This window comes from Dipodomys ordii, unplaced genomic scaffold, assembly GCF_000151885.1.
Source record: "Dipodomys ordii isolate 6190 unplaced genomic scaffold, Dord_2.0 Scaffold196, whole genome shotgun sequence".
In the NCBI taxonomy this organism is placed as follows: domain Eukaryota; kingdom Metazoa; phylum Chordata; class Mammalia; order Rodentia; family Heteromyidae; genus Dipodomys; species Dipodomys ordii.
Window position 1 is genome coordinate 766,696 of NW_012267412.1, and position 22,478 is coordinate 789,173.

At 41.5% G+C, this 22,478-nt stretch overlaps 1 protein-coding gene across 1 annotated transcript in view; it reads right to left on the bottom strand.

Moving 5' to 3' along the window:
- LOC105999681 overlaps positions 1–10,995 on the bottom strand; it is a 46,020-nt gene extending 35,025 nt beyond the window's left edge. Inside the window, 5 exon segments of the mRNA XM_013034765.1 lie at positions 9,625–9,770; positions 9,993–10,151; positions 10,154–10,378; positions 10,381–10,543; positions 10,894–10,995. Of these exon segments, the coding sequence (XP_012890219.1) occupies positions 9,625–9,770; positions 9,993–10,151; positions 10,154–10,378; positions 10,381–10,543; positions 10,894–10,995 (795 nt within the window).
- Between the last annotated feature and the right edge of the window lie 11,483 nt (positions 10,996–22,478).

Sequence of the window (22,478 nt, forward strand, 5' to 3'; positions counted from 1 at the left end):
TTGAAGTGGTAGAGCATCAGCCTTGAGCCAAAAGCCAAGGGATAGGTCCTTGGCCCTGAGTTCAATCCTTAGTACACACACACACACACACACAAACACACACACCACATACATGAGAGAGAGAGAGCCTCAACAGATGAACAAAATAAGAAAGTTAACATAGGATATGAAAGAGGAATTTAATTAAAAATATAGAAATTCTGAAAAAATTAAAATTAAAATTTTGGAAATGACTGGCTGGCTGTACCTCCTAGATATCCAGGAAGCTGAGATCTGCCAACCTAGGCAAGAAAGTCCATGAGACTCTTACCTCCAATTAATCACCAAAAAGCCAGTAGTGGAGTTGTGGTAGAGTGCCAGCCTTGAGAAAAAGAGCTTAAAGTCAATGCTTAGCTTGAATTCAAGCCCCAGGACCAGCACAGGTGCACACATGTGCATGCACATGCATACACACACATACACAATAACAAGAACAACAGCAAATAATGAAATACTTCAATAGATAGCTCATTCAGACCCCCCAAAAATCAGCAAATTAACCTCAGAACTAAATGACACTACAGAAAAAATTGATAGACATCTACAGAGCTTTTCATCCAGTATCTGAACAATATACATTTCTTCTCAGCAGTCTATGCAACTTTCTCCAAAATATACTTTAGGGAATAAAAAATACAAGAAATAATTTCCTGTATTCAATCAGATCACAAAGGAATTATAATTCAACTGCAAAAGAAACTTCAGAAAAATCTCAAGACTGAACAATAATATAGTATCAAGTGAACAGAAATAAGAAGACAAGAATTTACAAGTTCCAGCCAGGTGCCGGTGGCTCATGCCTGTAATCCTAGCTACTCAGGAGGCTGAGATCTGAGGATCACCGTTCAAAGCCAGCCTGGGCAGGAAAAGTCCGTGAGACTCTTATCTCTAATAAAGCACTAGAAAACAGGAAGTGGCGCTGTGGCTTAAGCAGTAGAGCGCTAGCCTTGAGCTGAAGAACTGAGGGATAGCGCCCAAGCCCTATAACCGACCCCCCCCCAAAAAAATTTACAAGTTCCCAGAATTTAACAAATATGGAAGCATAACCAACCAGAACATTTAGGATACAGAAAAGGCAGCGCTAAGAGAAAATCTATAGCAATGAACACCTACATTCAAAAAGAGAGAGGTCTCAAATAAATAGCTTATTGATGCATCTGAAGTTCCTAGAAACACAACAAGTCCAGTGAAAGTTATCAGATAGAAAGAAATAATTAAGATCAGGACAGAAATTAATCACATGAGACTAAAAATACTACACAAAGAATCAATGAGCCAGGTGTTAGTGGCTCATGCCTGTAATCCTAGTTATTCATGAGGCTGATATCTGAGGATCTCCATTTGAAGCCAACCTGGGAAGAAAAGTCCCTGTGAGACTCCAATTAACCACCCAAATAACAGAAGTGGCACTGTGGCTCAAGTGGTAGAGCACTAGCCTTAAGTGCAAAGAGGTTCAGGAAGAGTTCCCAAACCCTGAGTTCAAGCTCCACAACTGACCCCTGTCCCCCTCCCCCAAATCAATGAAACAAAAAGTTGGTTCCTTGGGAAAGAAATAATATAGACAACCCCTAGCCAATGTGATTCCAAAGAAAGGGAGAAGTCCCAAATTAATAAAGTTAGAAATGAAAAAAGAGGATCTCACAACAAATACCAATGAAATCAGAGGATAATGAGAAAATGCACTGAAAAGCAATGGGTGAAATTGTTTAGTTTAGTTTTTGGGTTTTTTTTGTTCATTTGTTGTGCCAGTCCTAGGGCTTGAACTTAGGGTCTGGTGCTCTCTCTGACATTTTTTTTTGCTCGGGTTAGCACTCTACCACTGAGTCATACCTCCACTTCCAAGTTTTTGGAGATTAATTGGAGATACAAGTCTCAATGACTCCTGTCAGGCCGGCTTTGAACCGCAGTCCTCAGAACTTAGCCTCCTGAGTAGCCAGGATTAAAGACTTGAGCTACCAATGCCCAAGTGAAAAATTATATTTAAAGAAACTGGAGCCAGACACCTCGCTAAGAATCATATTCCTCAGACTTTTCCCCATGATACAGAAAGGGAAAAAATGCTTCCAAATTCATTTTACAAAGCAGTGTTACACTCATTCTAAAACTGAACAAAGATACAGCAACAACAAAAGAATTACAAGGCAACTTCTTTGATTATTGAACATAGATGCAAAAATTCTCAACAAAATTCTTAAATTGAATGCAACAACACATTAACAAGATCATGATCAGGTTGGTCTGATTATCTGGATGCAAGGATGTCTCAACATGTGTACTTTAATAAATTTCATAGATCATGTAAACAGAATCAGAGACAAAAAATCACATGATCATTTCAGTTAATGCAGAAAAGGACTTTGGCAAACGTCAACATCCTTTTATGATTAAAAACTCTGAATAGAAGAAACACATCTCAATGTAACAGAGAACATTTATGATAAATCTATAGCCAATATCATAATAAATGGGAAAAAGCAAATCACTTTCTCCAAAGTTAGAAATGAGACAAGGACATTTGCTCTCTCCACTCTTATCCAATATATGTAGTACTGGAATTTGTTATCCATAACTAGGAGGCAGGAGAAAGAGATAAAAAGGATTTAGGCAGAGCCGGGCTCGGCCGAAGTGGCTCACATCTGTAATCCTAGCTACTCAGGAGGCTGAGATCTGAGAATAACAGTTCATAGCCAGCCTGGGCAGGAAACTCCCTGAGACTCTTATCTCCACTAAACCACTAGCAAACCAGAGGTGGAGCTGTGGCTCAAGTGGTAAAGTGCTCACCTTGAGCTGAAGAGCGCAGGGACAGTGCCCAGGCCCAGAGTTCAAGCCCCATAAACGACCAAAAAAAAAGGATTTAGGCAGGGAAAGAAAAAGTAAAATCATTCCTCTTTGCAGATGATGTGATCCTATCCACAAAAGGCTTGAAAGAGTTCATTTAAAAAAAAAACAAAAAACCATGGGGCTGGGAAGGTGGCTCAGTTTGTAGAGCGCTTGCCTTGCATGCTTGAGGCCCTGGGTTCGATTCCTCAGCACCACATAAGAAAAAAGCCAGAAGTGGTGCTGTGGCTCAAGTGGTAGAGTGCTAGCCTTGAGCTGAAGAGCTGAGGGACAGTGCCCAGGCCCAGAGTTCAGGCCCCACTACCAGACCCCCCCCCCAAAAAAAAAACCACACCTAGAAGCCTGGTGCTGGTGGCTCACACCTGTAATCCTAGCTACTCAGGAGGCTGAGATCTGAGGATCTCGGTTTAAAGCCAGCCGGGGCAGGAAAGTCCGTGAGACTCTTATCTCCAATAAACCACTCACAAAACCGGAAGTGGCTCTGTGGCTCAAGTGGCAGAGTGCTAGCCTTGAGCTGAAGAGCTGTGGGACAGTGCCTAGGCCCAGAGTTCAAGCCCCACAACCAACAACAACAACAACAAAAAGAAAACAAAACAAAACCTAGAAACACTTTCAGAAATGTAGAAGGATATAAATCAATATACAAAAATGGTAGGTTTTCTGTTTATCAAAAATGAACAGGCAGAGAAAGAAATCAGTAAAATTCTGTCTATAAATTAGTAGCAAAAATCTGGGCTGCCCAGGCTGCCTGACACCAGTAGCAGTAGCTTCTAGGCACCTGTAATCCTAGCTACTCAGGAGGCTGAGATCTCAGCACTGTAGTTCAAAGCCAGCCCAAGAAGAAAAGTCTGTGAGACTCATCTCCAATTAACCACCAAAAAGTTGAAAGCAGTGCTGTGCCTCAAATGGTAGAGCACTAGCCTTGAGCAGAAAAGCTTAGGGAAAGCACTCAAGCCTAAGTTCAAGTGCCAGTGCAAGGCACCAAAAAAGACTGGTGATAATAATTTATAATACTAGCTATTCAGGAGGCTGAGATATGAGGACTCCAGATTGAAGATAGCCCAGATAGGACAGTCCATGAGACTCTTTTTTTTTTTTTAGGTCCGGTTGTGGGGCCTGAACTCTGGGCTTGGGCACTGACCCTCAGCTCTTCAGCTCAAGGCTAGCACTCTACCACTTGAGCCACAGCACCACTTCCAGCTTTTTTTTTCTGGTTATGTGGTGCTGAGGAATCAAACCCAGGGCCTCAGGCATGCAAGGCAAGTGCTCTACCACTGAGCCACCTTTCCAGTCCCTCCATGAGACTCTTATCTCCAATTAACCACCAAAAAGCCAGAAATGCTGTGGCTCAAGTGGAAGAGCATTAGCCTTGAGCAAAAAAAATGTGTAGAGGGGGTTGAAGGGTTAAAGTTTTGAGGCAGCAACCACTTGTTGCTTGTTTCTAGCAGAGCAACACATGGTGGTAATCCAAACACCTGGTTGGTTGTGTGCCTTTATAAACCCTGCAAATGTTTAGCTCGGGGCTCTCCTCCTAGGCTCTGCTGTGTCAGAGTGTAGGATGAGGCCTGAGCTGCAGCCTGTTTAAATAATACCTTAAAACAGCTGGTCTTCGTGGTGGGGTTCCTGCAACCTGGGCACAACATATTAGTGGGGGCTCGTCCGGGATCCCCCCAAAGACCCCCGAGACCTCAGACTCCAAAGGTAAAACAGCCCTGTCTTTGTTAATTTGTCTTATCCTGTTGTTTGTCTGTTTTACTTTCATTTTCCTTTGTGAGGACGGCCACTCTGATTCGTAAAGGGTTGTCGAAGTGGACGCACTTGCACGACAACCCTGGAGGTACTGGGAGATGTCCCAGATCCTCTTGTGGGGCGGGAGTCCTTGGAACCCCACCGTGTGAATTGTGGGGCAGGGGTCGGTTTGGTGTTGGGCCGGAACTGACCGAGGCCCAACTTGCCCACTGTGGGTCCACTCCTTCTGCTGTGGGGCGTGAGTGTGGAACCCCACCATGACAGGAGTCAGTGGACCAATTCAGGAGATCCCCACTTCATAAGCTTTTTTTCGTAACTGTCAGGCCTGCATGTGTTTTGTTTGTACTGTTTATTGGTTTTTGGACTGTACGACTGACAGGACTGGAAACCATGGGCACCACTCCATCTAGCCCCCTAGACTTAAAAGAAACTGAGAGAGGAAAAGAAAAGGTACCCCCCGGTTTTTCAGGGAAATAACTTGGAAGACGAAATGTTTCCTCCCCCATACTCCCCTTCCCAGGTTCCTTTTGCAGAACCTGAGAATGATCAAGAGGAGGAGGGAGCTATCAAACCCTCGGCACCTGCCCTTAAAGTTTCTGAGGGGCCAGTCACTCAACGACGCCGTGGGATCAACCCCCCCTTCTAATGCAGCTGTTTTTCCCTTACGCGCCGTAGGTCCTGTGGATGCGGATGGTCAACAGCAACTCCAATATTGGCTATTTTCTACCAGTGATCTATACAATTGGCGCACCCAAAATGCCCCCTTTTCTGAGAAACCCCAGGATTTAATTTGTTTGCTTAAAACTATTCTCTTTATTCATCAGCCCTCTTGGGATGATTGCAGTCAGCTTTTGCAGGTACTTTTTACCACCAAAGAGAGAGACCCTATCCGAAAGGCAGCCCGGAAACATATCCCTGGCCCCACAGTAGCGCCCATCATGGATCCTGCCCTGATCGCTGCCTATTTTCCTGAGATCCTACCAACATGGTTAGACAGGGAGGAAGTGAAAGTCCGGCAGCGTATCTTGAGCGGCTCATGGAAGCTTTTAGTCAATATACCCCGTATGATCTTGAGACCCAGGAGTCAGCTCAGATGATTATGTTTGCCTATATAAATCAAGGTGCACCAGACATAAAGTGAAAGTTGCAGGCTCTAGACAGACTTGGTGAAAAGTCTATTAGGGATCTAGTAGCCGCAGCGGAAAAGGTTTACAATAAGAGAGAGTCAGAGGAGCAAAGACAGAAAAGGAAGGACAGAGAATGTGAAATTGAGCATGAAAAGAGAGACCAGCCAAGGAAAAGAGGCCAGACTTGTTGGACTCACCACTATCGCCTGCTGAGCATACCTGGTTCACAGATGGCAGCAGTTTCATTTGAGATGGAAAAAGATACACGGGCACAGCAGTCACCACAGACACTGAGATAGTGTGGGCAGAAGCACTCCCCCAGGGAATGTCTGCAGAAAGATCAGAACTAGTGGCACTAACAAAAGCCATACAAATGGGAAAAGGGAAGAGATTAAACATTTACACGGACAGTCGGTATGTTTTTGCCACTGTGCATGTCCATGGAGCCATTTACCAAGAGAGGGGGCTGCTGACAGCTGAGGGAAAGACTATTAAAGACAAACAAGAAATTTTTAAGCCTCATCCAGACCAGCAAATATTGCCATTATGCACTGCCCTGGCCATCAAAAGGGAACTGATTCTATAACCAAAGGAAATAACTTGGCTGATCAGGCAGCTAAGGAGGCAGCCCTCCAGCCCAGAGCGGAAGTACTGACTCTAGTAGACCCAGGGCAATGAGCTTTGCCTCCTGAGCCTCAGTACTCCCAAGAAGACTTGGAGGGGATAAAGAAAATTCCCATGGCCTATAAACCCCAGGACAGAGAAGGAAACAAAGACTGGTGGAAAACTGATGAGAGGAAACTTACCTTGCCACAAAGATTGGGCAAGGGGATTCTTAAGAGAATCCATCGGGTCTCTCACATGGGAACCCGAAGAATTCAGGACTTGCTCCAACACTCAGAAGTAAAAATTAGGCAAGGAAATCAACTCACCAATGCCCCCAATCAACTGATTACAAAAGGAGCTCGCCTCCATGGAGATAGGCCAGCTGTGTACTGGGAAGTAGACTTCACAGAAATTAAAACTGGATGGGGCTGGGAAGGTGGCTCAGTGGTAGAGCGCTTGCCTTGCATGCCTGAGGCCCTGGGTTCGATTCCTCAGCACCACATAAGCAAAGAGAAAAAAGCCAGAAGTGGCACTGTAGCTCAAGTGGTAGAGCGCTAGCCTTGAGCTGAAGAGCTGAGGGGCAGTGCCCAGGCCCAGAGTTCAGACCCCATGACCAGACCCCCCCCCAAAAAAAGAAATTAAAACTGGAAAATTTGGATATAAATATTTGCTAGTTTTTGTAGACACCTTTTCAGGATGGGTTGAAGCCTACTCAACAAAGCATGAGACTGCAAACATCATGGCTAAGAAGATCCTGGAAGAAATCCTACCCAGGTATGGCTTCCCATCCACCATCAGGTCAGACAATGGACCAGCCTTCATCTCAAATATAAGTCAGGGAATAGCCGCGGCACTGGGGACGGATTGGAAATTGCACTGTGCTTATAGACCCCAGAGTTCAGGGTGGGTAGAAAGAATGAATTGGACTCTAAAAGAGACCTTAACTAAATTGGCTTTGGAGACTGGCGCAGACTGGGTATCGCTCCTTCCTTTTGCCCTGTTTAGAGTAAGAAATTCATCCTATCAGCTTAGCTTTACTCCTTTTGAAATAATGTACACCCTCCACCCATTATCCCTAGCCTTCAGACTGAATTGCTTGCTGATTGGGATGATACTGAATTTCTGTGTAAGCTTGACTATTTACAGCTGGTGCATAAGAGTATGTGGCCTCAATTATATGATTCTGCTTCTATTCCTACCCCCCATTCGTTTAAACAAGGACTGGGTGTTTGTTCGAAGGCACAACTTGAGATCTCTGGAACCACGGTGGAAGGGACCTTACATGGTGCTACGGGCTACATCTACTGCCCTTAAGGTGGACGGCACTGCTGCTTGGATCCACTGCTCCCACGCCAGACAGGCTGACCCCTTTGCCCTGGACAACTGTGGGGAAACATGGGAAGTCTCCAAGCATCCTACCCAACCACTCCGCATACGCCTCAAGAAAAGAAAAATGAACTGATTGTTATTGGTATTGTTTAATAGTATGGCTAAGGTCAGAGAGGGACTATACCCGTTCAAGATCAAGAACTATTGGGGTTTAGTTTTGAGCCGGAGCCACAAGATTGTGTCTCAGCACCATAAGTCAAGGGGGGGAATGAAGGGTTAAAGTTTTGAGGCAGCAACCACTTGTTGCTTGTTTCTAGCAGAGCAAGACGTGGTGGTAATCCAAACACCTGGTTGGTTGTGTGCCTTTATAAACCCTGCAAATCTTTAGCTCAGGGCTCTCCTCCTAGGCTCTGCTGTGTTGGAGTGTAGGATGAGGCCTGAGCCTAAAACCTTAAAACAGCTGTAAAGTCTGACTCAGTAGTCTTCTTGGTGGGGGTCCTGCGACCTGGGCACAACAGAGGTGACACTGTCCATAAAGAAGTGTACTCATTACCTGGCCTATATAACTGTAGCCCCTCTGTACAACACCATTATAATAACAATAAAAAAAATTTAAGAGCTTAGGAACAGCACACAAGTTCCAAAGACTGGCACAGGAAAGGAGGAGAAGCTTCCTGTTACTTTTTTTCCTTAAGATGATTAAGATTTTTAGAAAAAAAAATAGAAACTTTAACTGACACACAGATATTTATTATATGTTTGTTCTGTACCTCTGTATATGCTTGAAATATTGTTTAGAAAAAAGGAATAGGAAGGTATGGAAGTAGAACAGAGAATCTTGGCTCTTAAGTCCTAGAGTTAGGATAAGAACTAGAAAGAAAGAAGGTCCAAAATTCCTAAAAGGACCAACGCATTTCAAAATGCCGGCAGGGCAAAGGCCAGCCTGTGCTTTTTCTTTTTTATTATCTCCCCTCCAGTCTGACAAATAATCTTGGCAAATAAGTAAGCGTTCTATGACTTTCATTGAATGGATGGAGTTAATGGCCCGCATTGCTTCCAAACCAACAGTTGGCATCAGTAAGACATATAGTCCAACATTCCTGTTTGACAAGATTGCTTAGAATTTCCTGAATAGATTTCTCTAGGGACAATTGCTTCCCTGTCTTAAAAAAAAAAAAAAAAAGCTATCATTCTGAATAAACAGACATTTGTGCCAGGCTCCTTAGCACTGATTACATCAGCATCTTTTCTTGATTCAAACTTGCCATAATTAGCTATCTATTTTGTCTCCAGGAGACAGTTTTGTTGAGATATAATTTATATACAATACATGTTGCCCATTGCAAATATATATTTCAATAATTTTCATTGCTACATTAAAATTACACTATTAATGGGATACCATTATCTATTAATAATAGATATTCCAATGGAAGTGTTGGGAGCAAGTATTGATCTGTTTATCTTCTCAAGCACTGATCATTTGTTTATGATACAAATATTCAAAATCCTTTTATCTTCTTAAAAAAACACATATATAATATAATCTCATTATCTGTAGACTTTCTTCAGTGTGATAGTCCACCAAAACTGCTTGCATCTATCACTTAGTACCCATTGATCCTTTTCCTCCCTCTTATTTTCCCCAGCCCCTGGTAACCACCATTCTACCTTCAACTTTTTTTTTGAGATGCAAAACATCACAAATAGGCCTTTTATTGTCACTATTCAAAATCTGATTTATAGTGGCACTGTAGCTCAAGCGGTAGAGTGCTCACCTTGAGCTGAAGAGCTGAGGGACAGCACCCAGTAGCTCAAGTGGTAGAGTGCTCGCCTTGAGCTGAAGAGCTGAGGGACAGCGCCCAGGCCCAGAGTTCAAGCCCCATGGCCGACCAAAAAAAAAAAAAAGAGAGATCTCAAAATCTGATTTATAAACAGATTCTTGGTCTGTTGGTTCGTATCTATTAACTCATTCGACTCCTGCACTGGTCCTGTCCCCAGCAGCTTTTCCACAACTATCACCTTCACCACGAAGCTCCAGGAATTTTCCCAGTTCAAATGTGGGCTTCTTCAGCACTTTTGCTTTTCTAGCAAAAATTTCATGAAAAGGGGCTGGGAAGGTGGCTGGGAAGGTAGAGCGCTCGCCTTGTATGCCTGAGGCCCTGGGTTCGATTCCTCAGCACCACATAAGCAAAAAGTAAAAAGCCAGAAGTGGCGCTGTGGCTCAAGTGGCAGAGCACTAGCCTTGAGCTGAAGAGCTGGGGGACAGCGCCCAGGCCCAGAGTTCAGGCCCCACGACCATACCCCCCCCCAAAAAAAATTCATGAAAAGGATAAAGAGACTGGCAAACTTTTTCTAGGTCTTTCCCAGTGGTGTCGGGAATCAATTTATTAACAATTTCTTTCAAATCATTTGTCTGCACTTCTCAGGTCATAATTTCCATCATCTTCTTCCAGATTTGGTGACCTGTTGATCCTGAGCATAGGAGGTCTTGCACATCTGATTGTTGTATTGGTTTTTGTTTGTATTTTTAGCAAAACCAACACAGAATAGATGAAGCAAACAAATAACCATCGCAGTCTTGATGTCAACATGAGCTTTAGTCATGGTCTGCCACTTTTTGCCCATGGAGCACATTTTGTCTTGGGGGAGATCCATGCCATGGAAGTAGGTCAGGCACTCCTTGCCTTGAATTTTCTAAACGCAACTTCATCACTCTGTGGATTGTCAAGGCTCATATCAAACACCTGACCCTTGAGGCTATCAGATGCAATTTTGGTTCCTTGAGTCCTGGTGATTAGTGTTTTCCCAGTATTTTTTATATTGAACATGGACAGTGCTTTCACATCATTTCTCTCTCTCTCTCTCTCTCTCTCTCTCTCTCTCTCTCTCTCCTTTTGTCGGTCATGGGGCCTGAACTCTGGGCCAGGGCACTGTCCCTCAGTTCTTCAGCTCAGCTCGAGGCGAGCGCTCTACCGCTTGAGCCACAGCGCCACTTCCAGTTTTCTAGTGGTTTATTGGAGATAAGAGTCTCACAGGCTTTCCTGCCTGGGCTGGCTTCGAACCGCAATCCTCAAATCTCAGCCTCCTGAGTAGCAAGAATTACAGTCATGAGCCACTGGCTACTGGCTTTTAAATATATATATATATATATATATATACATATATATATATATATATATATTGTAAAAGGGGTGACAGTTACATGAGTAATATATTAATCTTTCTTAGAGAATGGATCAACCACTTTCTTCTTGTCTCCCTTTTTGCCACCTTTCATAAGGCATGTATTCTTGCCAACTGTCATGGTGCCATTCAGAGAGCCAAAAGGGCCATTCAACTTTTATAATAATAACTCATACATAGTCCATGTATGAGTGAGATCATTTAATACTTGTCTTTCTATGCCTGGTTTATTTCTCTTAACATAATTATATAGGGTCCATCTAAATTGTCACAATGACAGGATTTCATCATGTATAGCTATCACATTTTCTCCATACATTCAATAACTTGGGTTATTTTCATTTCTTGGCTGTTGCAAATACTGTTGCAGTAATCATGGCATCCATATGTGGGTGTTTTTTGTTTTTGTTTTTGTTTGCAGGCTGGCTTAATATTAACATACCCAGTTAGTTGGTACAATTTTGAGGGAATCCACACTGTTTTCCATAATGGCTATACTAAAGTATATTCTCTAGTGCTCACCAACACTAATTCTCTTTTTTTTTGTCAGTCGTGGGGCTTGAACTCTGGGCCTGGGCACTGTCCCTGAGCTCTTCAGCTCAAAGCAAGCACTCTACCACTTAAGCCACAGCACCACTTCTGGTTTTTAGGTGGTTAATTGGAGATAAGAGTTTCATGAACTTTCTTGCCCAGGCAGGCTTTGAACCACAATCCTCAGATCTCAGTCTCCTGAGTAGCTAAGATTACAGGTGTGAACCACCAGCTCCTGGCTTTTTTCAATTTTTTTTTTTAAATTTGTCTTGTGTGTGTGTGTGTGTGTGTGTGTGTGTCGTGGGGTTGGAACTCTGGGCCTGGGCACTGTCCCTCAGCTCTTCAGCTCAAGACTAGCACTCTATCACTTGAGCCACAGTGCCACTTCCGGCTTTTTCTGCTTATGTGGTGCTGAGGAATCGAACTCAGGGCCTCATGCATGTAAGGCAAGCACTCTACTACTGAGCCATCTTCCCAGCCCATATTTGTCATTCTTAATGAAGTAAGGTGATATCTCCCTGACTTGGATTTGTAGTTCTCTGATGATCAGTGGTGTTGAACATTTTTTTCATACAGCTGTTGGCTATTTGTATGTCTAATACAAATGTATCTGTTGCTTATTTTGTTTTGTTTTGTGAACTCATGGGCTCACACTCTCCTTTGGTTAATTCAGGACCTCTTACTCTTTTTTTTATTTTTTCGCTTAAGACTGGAGTTCTGCCACTTGAGCCACATCTCCACTTACAGGTTTCTGCCAGTTACTTGGAGATAGGAGTATCATGCACTTTTCTGCCTTGTTTTGTGTGTGTGTGTGTGTGTGTGCACATGCGCACGCACATGTACACACATGCAGGTGTGCACAGATACTAGTGGTTGAACTCAGGGACTGGGTACTATCCTCTCAAGACTGGCATTCTACTACTTGAGCCACATCTCCACTTTCATACATTTTGGTGGTTAATTGGGGGTAAGAATATAATGCAAGTTTCTGCCCAGGCTGGATTTGAACTGCTATCCTCATACCTCAACTTTTTGAATAACTAGGACCAGGCATGAGGCACTAGTGTCCAGCCTGCTCCTTATTTTAAATGTTTATTATTTTGCTACTGAGTTCTTTATATATATATATATATTAAATTTTGGCTATTTTGCTACTGAGTTCTTGACATATTCTGGCTAATATCTTGTCAGAGGTATAGTTGCAAAAATGCTCTCCCATTCTTTAGGTTTTCTCTGCTCTGTGTTGTTTGCTTTGCTATGTAAAACGTTTTGGGTTTGATATTATACCATTTGTCTATTCACCTTCATTTCCTATACTTTTGAGGTGTTGTCCAAAGGCGGGGAAATGTGTCCATTACCATGCTAGGAAGCATTACCCCTGTTTTCTTCTAGTACTTTCATAGTTTCTGGACTTAGATTCTGTGATCTTCAGTAAATGTGTAAAGTTGTATAGCTTTCATTGCAGTCCAGTTTTAGAACATTCCCTTTACCTCCAAACATAATCTAATACCTATTTATAGTTCAGCTCCTCCCCCTGTAGCCCCAGGCTGATTTATTTTCTATTTCTATAACCTTTTCCTTTTCCAGATAATGTAGATGGAGTGGATATAAATGGAGTAATGTAATGTAAATAAATGTAAATGGAGTGGTATAAAATGCAATGTCTTTGTCAGGCTTCCTTCATTTAGTATAATTTTTTGAGCTTTACTCCTGTTAAAGCATGTATTAGAACTACATTCCTTTTCATTGCCAAATAGTATTTCACTGTATGGAAATATTATATTTTCTTTATTCATTTATCCAATATGGCTGTTTCAGATTTTTCCAGTTTGAAATATTATGAAAAGTGTTACTATGAACATCTGATTACATGATTTTGATTCTTTTCTGGTTCAGGAGTTTGAATTCAGAGCCTCACACTTACTTACCTTCATTGCTCAGCTGGTACTCTACCACTTGAGTTACATCTCCAGCCCAGTTTTGTTTTTTTGCTGGTTATTTTGGACTTATGGACTTAAAAAATATTGTTGTTGTTACTATTAGGGTGTCATACAGAGGATGTACTATTTCATGTCAGGGAATGAATACATTCTTTTTCTGAACAATGTCACTCCTTCCTTTACTTTCCCCCAGTTTTCCCCAGCTGTCCTAGTCCACAAATTACATAGGTCATCCACATGGTGTATACATACTGGCTGATCACATTTATTCACCTTTCCTCCCTCCTTTTTGGCATCCCCTTTTAAACTCCCCCAACAGGAAGAGAGGGGAAAATGCAAAAACCAACACCACCACCACCACCAAAAACAACATTACAACAACATCTCCTGGACTTTTCTGCATAGGCTGGCTTCAAACCTCAGTCCTCCAGAACTCAGCCTCCAAAGTAGCTAGGATTACAGGAGTGAGCCACCAGCACCAAACCTGAATAGTACCTTTTGATAACAGATACCATGTAAATAGAGTTTTTAAAATTTAAACTGAAGCAAAATTTCACAGCGTATGATAAACTTTGTTATATTTCCAGTCCTATTTTGGTCCAGCAAAAATATAGCATAAACAGTCTTTTTTTTACAGTAGTCACAAAAATGTATTAACTTACAACCAAAGATACTTGTTCAAAGAAAGCAATAAAACTTTAAGGTGATAAACAAGAGTACGTGAATACAGCAAAGGCAAGCACTGCTTGAGAAAATCAGTATAGAAAAGATGTCATACTTTATAGTGAATATATATTTATATATATACTCCAATTCAATAAGCATTTTAATTCTTTGCATTAATCATTATATTTGGTACTAGAACAAAATATGAACAAGGAAATATTCTCTCCTTTTATTTTAGTCCAGTTCATGCTGGGAATATATATACCACTGGGCTACACCCTAATTCTTTGATATATGTAATATTTGTTCTTAAGGAATTTTCAAGTATTGAGACACTGTGTGAAAGAGAACTAGCTGTATTCCTATCTTACATCATAAGCCCTGGGGAAATATATTTATTTGCTGTATTTTGGTGATCTATTTCTGCATAACAAATCACCCCAAATTTATTGATGTATAACAACACTAATTTATTTTGCTTAAAAAGATACAATTGGGAGATGGGTAACAGTGGGTTACACCTATAATCCTAGTCACTCCAAAGGCTGAGACTCAAAGGACTGAGGTTCAAAGCCAGCCTGGACAGAAAAGTCCTCAACTCTGTCATCAAAATAAGCAGCAAAAAACAAAGTTGAGGTGTGTCTCAAGTGATAGAGTGTCAGCCAACCAAGCAAACTAAGCAAGTACAAAGCCCTGAGATCAAACCATGGATATAACAAAATTTTTTAAGTAAAGAATAGTTAATTTGGGAAGAGCTTGACAAGGATAATTATTCTGTATCCTGCCATGGCTAGAACCTAAACAACTTGGAAAACTCAAATGGATAGTGATGACCCAAATGGTTGCAGGCTGGAATTACAAGAGACAACTTTTCTCACATGGTTGGTCCCTAGACTAAAAAAGCCTTTAGAACATATTTGTCTGAAAGGCCCTGTGAAGGTATTTAAGAGAATGGGAATATCCAGGTAGAGCGTGCAATAGAAAGGTGACACCAGAGAGACAGATATGTGAAGCTGTCCAAATGGAAGTGATATTACATGTTGTTGATATGGAAGGTGGGGAATGGAAAGAGAAAAGAAGAGTACAAGTGTCTATAAATAACTGGCCAAAAGAGTAAAGAGGGGGTGGGGAAGGGGAATGAATAGGGAATTGGTGGGGGGGAGAATTAAAACCCACACTCCAACCTGTGTCTAGTTTTTTGTTTGTTTTGGGTTGTGGGGCCTGAACTCTGGGCCTGGGTGCTGTCCCTCAGCTCTTCAGCTAAAGGCGAGTGCTCTACCACTTGAGCCACAGCACCACTTCTGGTTTTCTGGCTCTTTATTGGAGATCAGAGTCTCACAGACTTTCCTGCCCGGGCTGGCTTTGAACTGTGATCCCCAGATCTCAGCCTCCTGCGTAGCTAGGATTACAGGCGTGAGCCACTGGTGCCCTGCTGTATCTAGTTTTTAACTCAGAAGATAAATGTCTGTCAGTGTCAAGACAATAAATTTTGGCCAAGAGTTGGTGGTTCATGCCTGTAATCTGAGATCTGAGGATTGTGGCTCAAAGCCAGATGGTGTAGACAAGTCCAAGAGACTCTTTTCTCCAATTAACTAGCAAAAAAAAAAGCCTCACCCCAGCGGGTTGTGTGGTTCAAGTGGTAGAGCTCCAGCCTTGAGAAAACTATCAAGAGAGAGCAGAAGACCCTTCGTTTAAACCCACTTCCATACACACAAAAAGGAAAAAGAGATGGGGGCACGGGGAGCAGGAGAAGGAGAAAAGAGTAGAAGACATAGTAGACTGCTTTGAATATATAAAATAGAAAGAAAAATGGCTTTTGGCAATCAAGTACACCTTGCTTTTCCCAGTATTTCCTGTTCCACCATGAATGGACCAAAGCCCACAACAATGACCCTGTGGCACCATTACTCTTCTCTAGGAATCAACTCCTTTCCCTCCATGACCTTTTCTTTTTAAATGAAAAATTAACTGCTGTGTCAATCACCTACCTGCACTCTGAGGTTCTTTGTTTATTTTCCAAAGTTCAAATCTGATCTTAACAAAAATTGTTCGTTCAACTTCAGAATAAGCCTTCCATAAATGCTCTGCAGTGAGGCTTATTCTAAATGTCCCTGGGCATCTATGAGATATTCTTGGCAAGCTTTCCTGTATACTTGGTTAAGCCAGTTGGGTTTTGATTAGTTACAACATCTAAACCAATGCACAGTGCATGGGTTTCCTGAGACCTCATATTAACTAGGGCAAGTCTCTTATATCTAAGACCCCATGTAAATATGTAGAATAGCTTGCGGTGGCCATCTCTTAATAATAGCTTGACTGAGACACAATTCATATACCATTTTTTAAAAGTACAGAAGTTGATTTTGTATTTATAAAACCATCATCACAATTTTAGAATAATTTCATCACCTCAGGAAGAAACCTCTACATTCCTTTTCTATAATCCTCAACTTATAAATTCCTTTATTCTTGTGCAACCATCATTCTACTTTTTATCTCTATAGATTTGTCTATTCCTGACATTTGGAGTCATTCAATCTGTGGTATTTGTTGCCTAATTTCTTTCACTTAGCTTAATGTTTTCAATTATGTGATTGAGAACATGTTGAAAATATGTTGTCACATGTATCCGTGATTCATTCCTTTTTATTGATGAATAATATTCTTTTATGTAGATAGGCTATATTTTATTCATTCATCAGTTGATAAACATTTGGGCTCTTTGAATTTGGAATCCATTATGAGTAATGCAGCTGTGAACTTTTGGTACAAGCTTTTATGCATACATATGTTTTGAATTCCCTTTGGTGTATATGTGAGAGTAGAATTGCTGGATGTTGATCTGTTCTTGCCTTCTAGCTCTGTCATCTTTGCTCACTCCATATTCCTAGCTTTGGTGGCAGATCTTGTCTTTCCTGATCTTGATCTGTAGCATAGAGTCTCTTTTAAGGGTTCCTTCTTTCCTAGGAAAGGCACAGAAAGTTCCATTACCCTCATTTCCTATGCTTGTCTCCTCTCCTCCACAGCTCCCAACAACCAAGCTCCTGATCCACTTGCATGTCCAGAGCTGCCCCATCTCCCAGCCTAGCCTGCCATATCTCCCAGGGCTGTAAAACAGGAGAGCATGTTTTGGAGTACAGTAAGCCAGTCCTCAGTGTAAGTAACCAGGTACTTAACCATGTCACAGCTTGCTATTTCTATTTCTGGAGGTTTCTTTTCTTTTTTGTGCCAGTCCTGGATGGAGCTTGAACCTGGGACCTGGGTGCTGCCCCTTAGCTTTTTCTGCTCAAGGGTAGCATTCTTCACTTGAGCTACCCCTCCACCTCTAGTTCGTTTTTGTATTTGACTGGAAACAAGAGTTGCACAAACTTTCCTGCCCAGGCTGAATCTTGATCTTTACATCTGTCTCCTGAGTAGCTATAGGTGTGAGCTATCAGTGCCAGACTGAATTATATTATATTTTAAAAGCCTTAAGGTATGGCTTTGAAATCCACCCTCCTCCTTGTGTAGCTAAAATTAATTAATTTTAAGAATGAATGAAATACCAATTCACTTTTCAAAATACCAATTCACTTTTCAAAAGAAGGTATCCAAATGGCCAAGAAGTATCAGGGAAACACTAATAAAAACTATGGATCAGGGGAATGTGGCTGGAAATGTGGCCTAGTGGTAGAGTGCTCTGGGTTTGATTCCTCAGTACCACATAAACAGAAAAAGCTGGAAGTGATGCTGTGGTTCAAGTGGTTGAGTGCTAACCTTAGCAAAAGAAGCTCTGGGACAGTGCCCAGGCCCTGAGTTCAAGCCCTAGGACTGGCAAAAACAAAACATGATCACATACCAATAAAAGCCATAGTAGTATACCAATATATATGCCCACCATACTAGCAAATATTGGTGAAAGTAAGAAGCAAGTAAAACCCTTATACATTGACAATGGGTCCACCACTACACTGACCTGCATCTTTGAAAAAAAATGTCTTATAAGGTTTCCTGAGGCTAAGTACATAGAGATCTTACAAACCAATAATTCCACTGCTAATCATACGTCCAAGTAAAATACGTACATATATCTACCAAAAACCATGTTCAAGAATGTTGCTTGGTACCGGCGGCTCACAGCTGTAATCCTAGCTCCATGGGGAACTGAGATCCAGAGGGTCAATATTCAAAGCCAGCTTAGGCAGAAAACTGCATAAGACTTTGTCTCCAAACTAGCCAGCAAAAAGCAGGGTTGTAGGGGCTGGGAAGGTGGCTCAGTGGTAGAGCACTTGCCTTGCATGCTCGAGGCCCTGGGTTTGATTCCTCAGCACCACATAAGAAAAAAGAAAAAAGCCGGAAGTGGCGCTGTGGCTCAAGTGGTAGAGCGCTAGCCTTGAGCTGAAGAGCTGAGGGACAGCGCCCAGGCCCAGAGTTCAGGCCCCACGACCAGACCAAAAAAAAAAAAAAAAAGCAGGGTTGTAGACATGGCTCAAATGGTAGAGTGTAAGTCTAGCTCAGTAAGCTGAATGTGAGACCCTGAGGTTAAAAAAAAAAAGAAAACATGAATGTTTATAGCAACCTCCTTTATGATAGCATAAAACTGGTAACAGCCATATCCCATCAAAAAGAGAATGGTTGCTGGGCACCAGTGGCTCAGGCCTGTAATCCACTCAGAAGGCTGAGATCTGAGGATCATAGTGTGAAGCCAGCCCAGGAAAGAAACTTTGTGAGACTCTTATCTCCAATTAACCAGCAAAAAGCTGGAAGTGGAGCTGTAGGTCAAGTGGTCAAACACTAGCCTTGAGTGAAAGAAGGGACAGTGCCCAAGTCCTGAAATCAAATCCAGGACCAGCACATACATGGGCACATGGGCACACACACACACACACACACACACACATGCACATGCACATGCATGCATGCACACACACATAAAGAGAATGACCAGTTCAGTTGTGATTTTTTTTATTGTGAAAATACTGTACAGAGGGGTTACAATTACATGGGCAAGGTAATGAGTACATTTCCTATCAAGCATTATTGCCTCCTCCTTTGTTTCCCCTTCCCATCCCTTCCCGTCTCCCCCCTCCACCTCCCTTCCCCCAGTTGTGATTTTATATCTCAAATTGAATACTACACAATAATGAAAAAATGAAATGAGGTACACACAGCACAATACATCTCAAGCTCATAGATAAATTAAAGCCAGACCTGAAGTATAAAAATAAGAAAAGTGATCTGTATTGATATGAGTCCCAATAGTGGTAAACTACATATTAAGTAGGAAGGATTGGAGAGCCTTCTGAGATGGAAATGTTCTATGTTGATCTATGTTGTAGTCATTGGGATGTGTACACACACACACACACACACATATACACATACAGAACTGTACACAATGAATACAAGTAAAATCTATGTACTCTCTATATAAAGGTAAACCAAGATTTATTTGTCAGTGGAACATTCTATGCAGTAAATACTGTTGGAACTGTCAGCCTGATCTAAGCTGTACTATGGCAATAAAAGGAAGACAGACCTATGGTAGCACTCATGATTTTGTACTAGAAAAGTATGTGGAGTTGGAGCAGATTTAGGCACTTACAAATTCTGCTTTTAAAAAAAATTGAGATAGGGTCTTACGTTGTTCAGGTGGTCTGGAATTTTTGGACTCAAATGTTCCTTCTGTCTCGGCCTCCCAAGAAGCTGAGACTATATAGGCTTATGACATTATGCCCAGCATTTTTTACTTAAACATATGTGGTAAACATTTTCAACATTCTTCAAAAATCCTTTAATGTCTGAATAATCTTTAACCATGAATGTACTAGAATTTTTATAAATATTTTTCTTATTTGATATTTCTATTCGTATCTTTTACTCTTTCTTTTCTGTTGGCATAGGGGGTTGAACTCTAGGCCTTATATTTCTTAGTCAGACACTTAGAGTGAGCCACACCCATAACCTTTTCTTTCTTTCTTCCTTTCCTTTCCTTTCTTTTCCTTTCCTTTCCTTTCTCTCTCTCTCTCTCTGTCTCCCTCCCTCCCTCTCTCTCTCTGTCTCTGTCTCTCTCTCTCTCTCTTCCTTTTTATCTGAAACTGGGAGCTGAACTTGTTATCTGATGCTTTCACTCATTGGCTGGTGCTCTACCTCCTAAGCCATGCCTCCAATTCCTTTTTTATTTTGGTATAGGGTTTCCTGTGCATGCCTAAGCCAGCCTCAACCACATTTCTCCTATTTATGCCCCCTGCATAGCTGGAATAAGAAATGGTCCCTACCCCATCCAGCTATTGGTCGTCATGAGATCTCATGAACTTTTTGCCTAGACACACCTCAAACTTTGATCTTCTTGATTTCCCTCTCCCAAGTCACTAGGATTAGTAGTGTCAGTCATCATACCTAGCCCAATTTTTGATATTATAAAGAATTCAGTAAGGAATTAGGGGCAATCTATTTGTCTTTGGGATTCATTCCTAAGGTTGAAATGATCACATCAAGAGGTATGAATGAACATTTTAAATGTCTTGAAACAGATTGTTCATTAGCAATGGTATTTGGACCAGCCCTCTTAGTTAGCCCACCCTCCCATACACAGTGATTTGCATAGATGATTAATCATGCAGAAGCCAGGTTCTCCCCTGGTAAATCTCTTCCTGCTATAGAGTCTTGCATATATGTATGTGTATATGTATGGAGAGAGAGAGAGAGAGAGAACCCATTCTAGGGTACTCAAAACCTGAGTACTGTTTCTAAGTTTTTGTGCCCAAGTCTAGCATTCTACCATTTGAGCCACAACTCCACTTCCCGCTTTTTGGTATTGGAAATAAGACTCTCAAGGACTTTTCTCCCCAGATTGTCTTTGAATGCTTCAAACTACAATCCTCAGCCTCCTGAGTACCTAGGATTACAGGTATGAACTACTGGTGCTCAGCATATACTATATTTTTAAGAACAAAAGTTGCGACATTAGAGATTTCAGTTCAAGTATTTACTTTTCCAAATTGTGGATGTCCTTGGATCTTAGTCTTCCTCATCCATAAAATAGAAGTGATAACATGTAGTCTGTAGACTTTTTGCTGTAACAGTATATACAAGTATGTCCATAGGAAAACAAAAGTAAAATGTCAGTATTCAGTCTCATAAATATTGTGTTCACTGAAAGGCCAAGCTAAAAATAATGAAACCCACGAGGCACCTGTAATTCTAGCTACTCAGGAGGCTGAGATCAGAGGATCACAGTTCAAAGCCAGCCCAGGCATAAAAGTCCTAGTGAGACTAGCTACTCAAAAAAGCCAGAAGTGGTTCTGTGGCTCAAGTGGTAGAGCACTACTATGCAAGTTCATGCCCCAGTACCAGCAAAAATAAATAATAAATAAATAACAATAACCCTCTTGCTTTTTTGCCTGTAAACAATACCAACTTAAGCAGAACCATCTTGCTATTTAAAAAATACTCAAACATAAAAACTCCTCAATTAGTAGCTAAATGTATTTGATAATTTTAAAATCCTAAAGTAAATTACTATATCTTGTTCTGTAAACTTCGCTTCCTTTAATTTGAAACTCTGTTAGGTACATATACTTTAGAACCTGTTATATTATACTTTTGGCAGAGTAAAGTATTTGTTCCAATGCTTTCCGATCTCCATGGCTTCTGGTAAAAAAAAAATCTGAAGTTATTAAAATCAGTATCTTCCTATATGTTTTTTTTCCTAGCAGCTTTCAATACAGTGTAATATAATTTTACACCAATTTGGTTTTTGTTTTGTTTTGTTTTGTCGGTCGTGGGGCTTGAACTCTGGGCCTGGGCTCTGTCTCTCAGCTCTTCAGCTCAAGGCTAATGCTCTACCACTTGAACTACAGCACTACTTCTGGTTTTCTGGTGGTTTATTGGAGATAAGAGTTTCACAGACTTTCCTGCCCAGACTGGCTTTGAACCAGGATCCTCATATCTCAGCCTCTTGAGTAGCTAGGATTACAGGCATGAGCCACCAGTGCCCAGCAATTTTACACTAGTTTTAAGTCTACCATCTGGCATTTTTTGTTTAATTTGACTTCATGATTTAATTGTCTTCATTACACAACAAATGTTGGTTCTTAGTACTAGATCACCTATCTCTCCCTTTTCATATCTCCTCCTGATTCATACTTTTTTTTTTCCAGACTTGGGGCTTGAACTCAGGGCTTAGGTGCTGGCCCTAAGCTTCTTTTGCTCACCACTAGCTCTCTACCCCTTGAGCTACAACTCCACTTCCGGTTTTTTATTTTGTTTCATTTTGTTGGTAGTTTATTGGAAATAAGAGTCTCACAGACTTCTTGCCTGGACTATCTTGGATCTTCAATCCTTAGATCTCAGCCTCCTCAGTAGCTAGGATTACAGGCATGAGCATCTAGTGCGGGGCTCATAATGCTTTTTGTAGCCGGTGGACACCAAGCACTGATGGCTTACTCCTGTAATCCTTGGTACTCAAAAGGCTGAGATCTAAAGA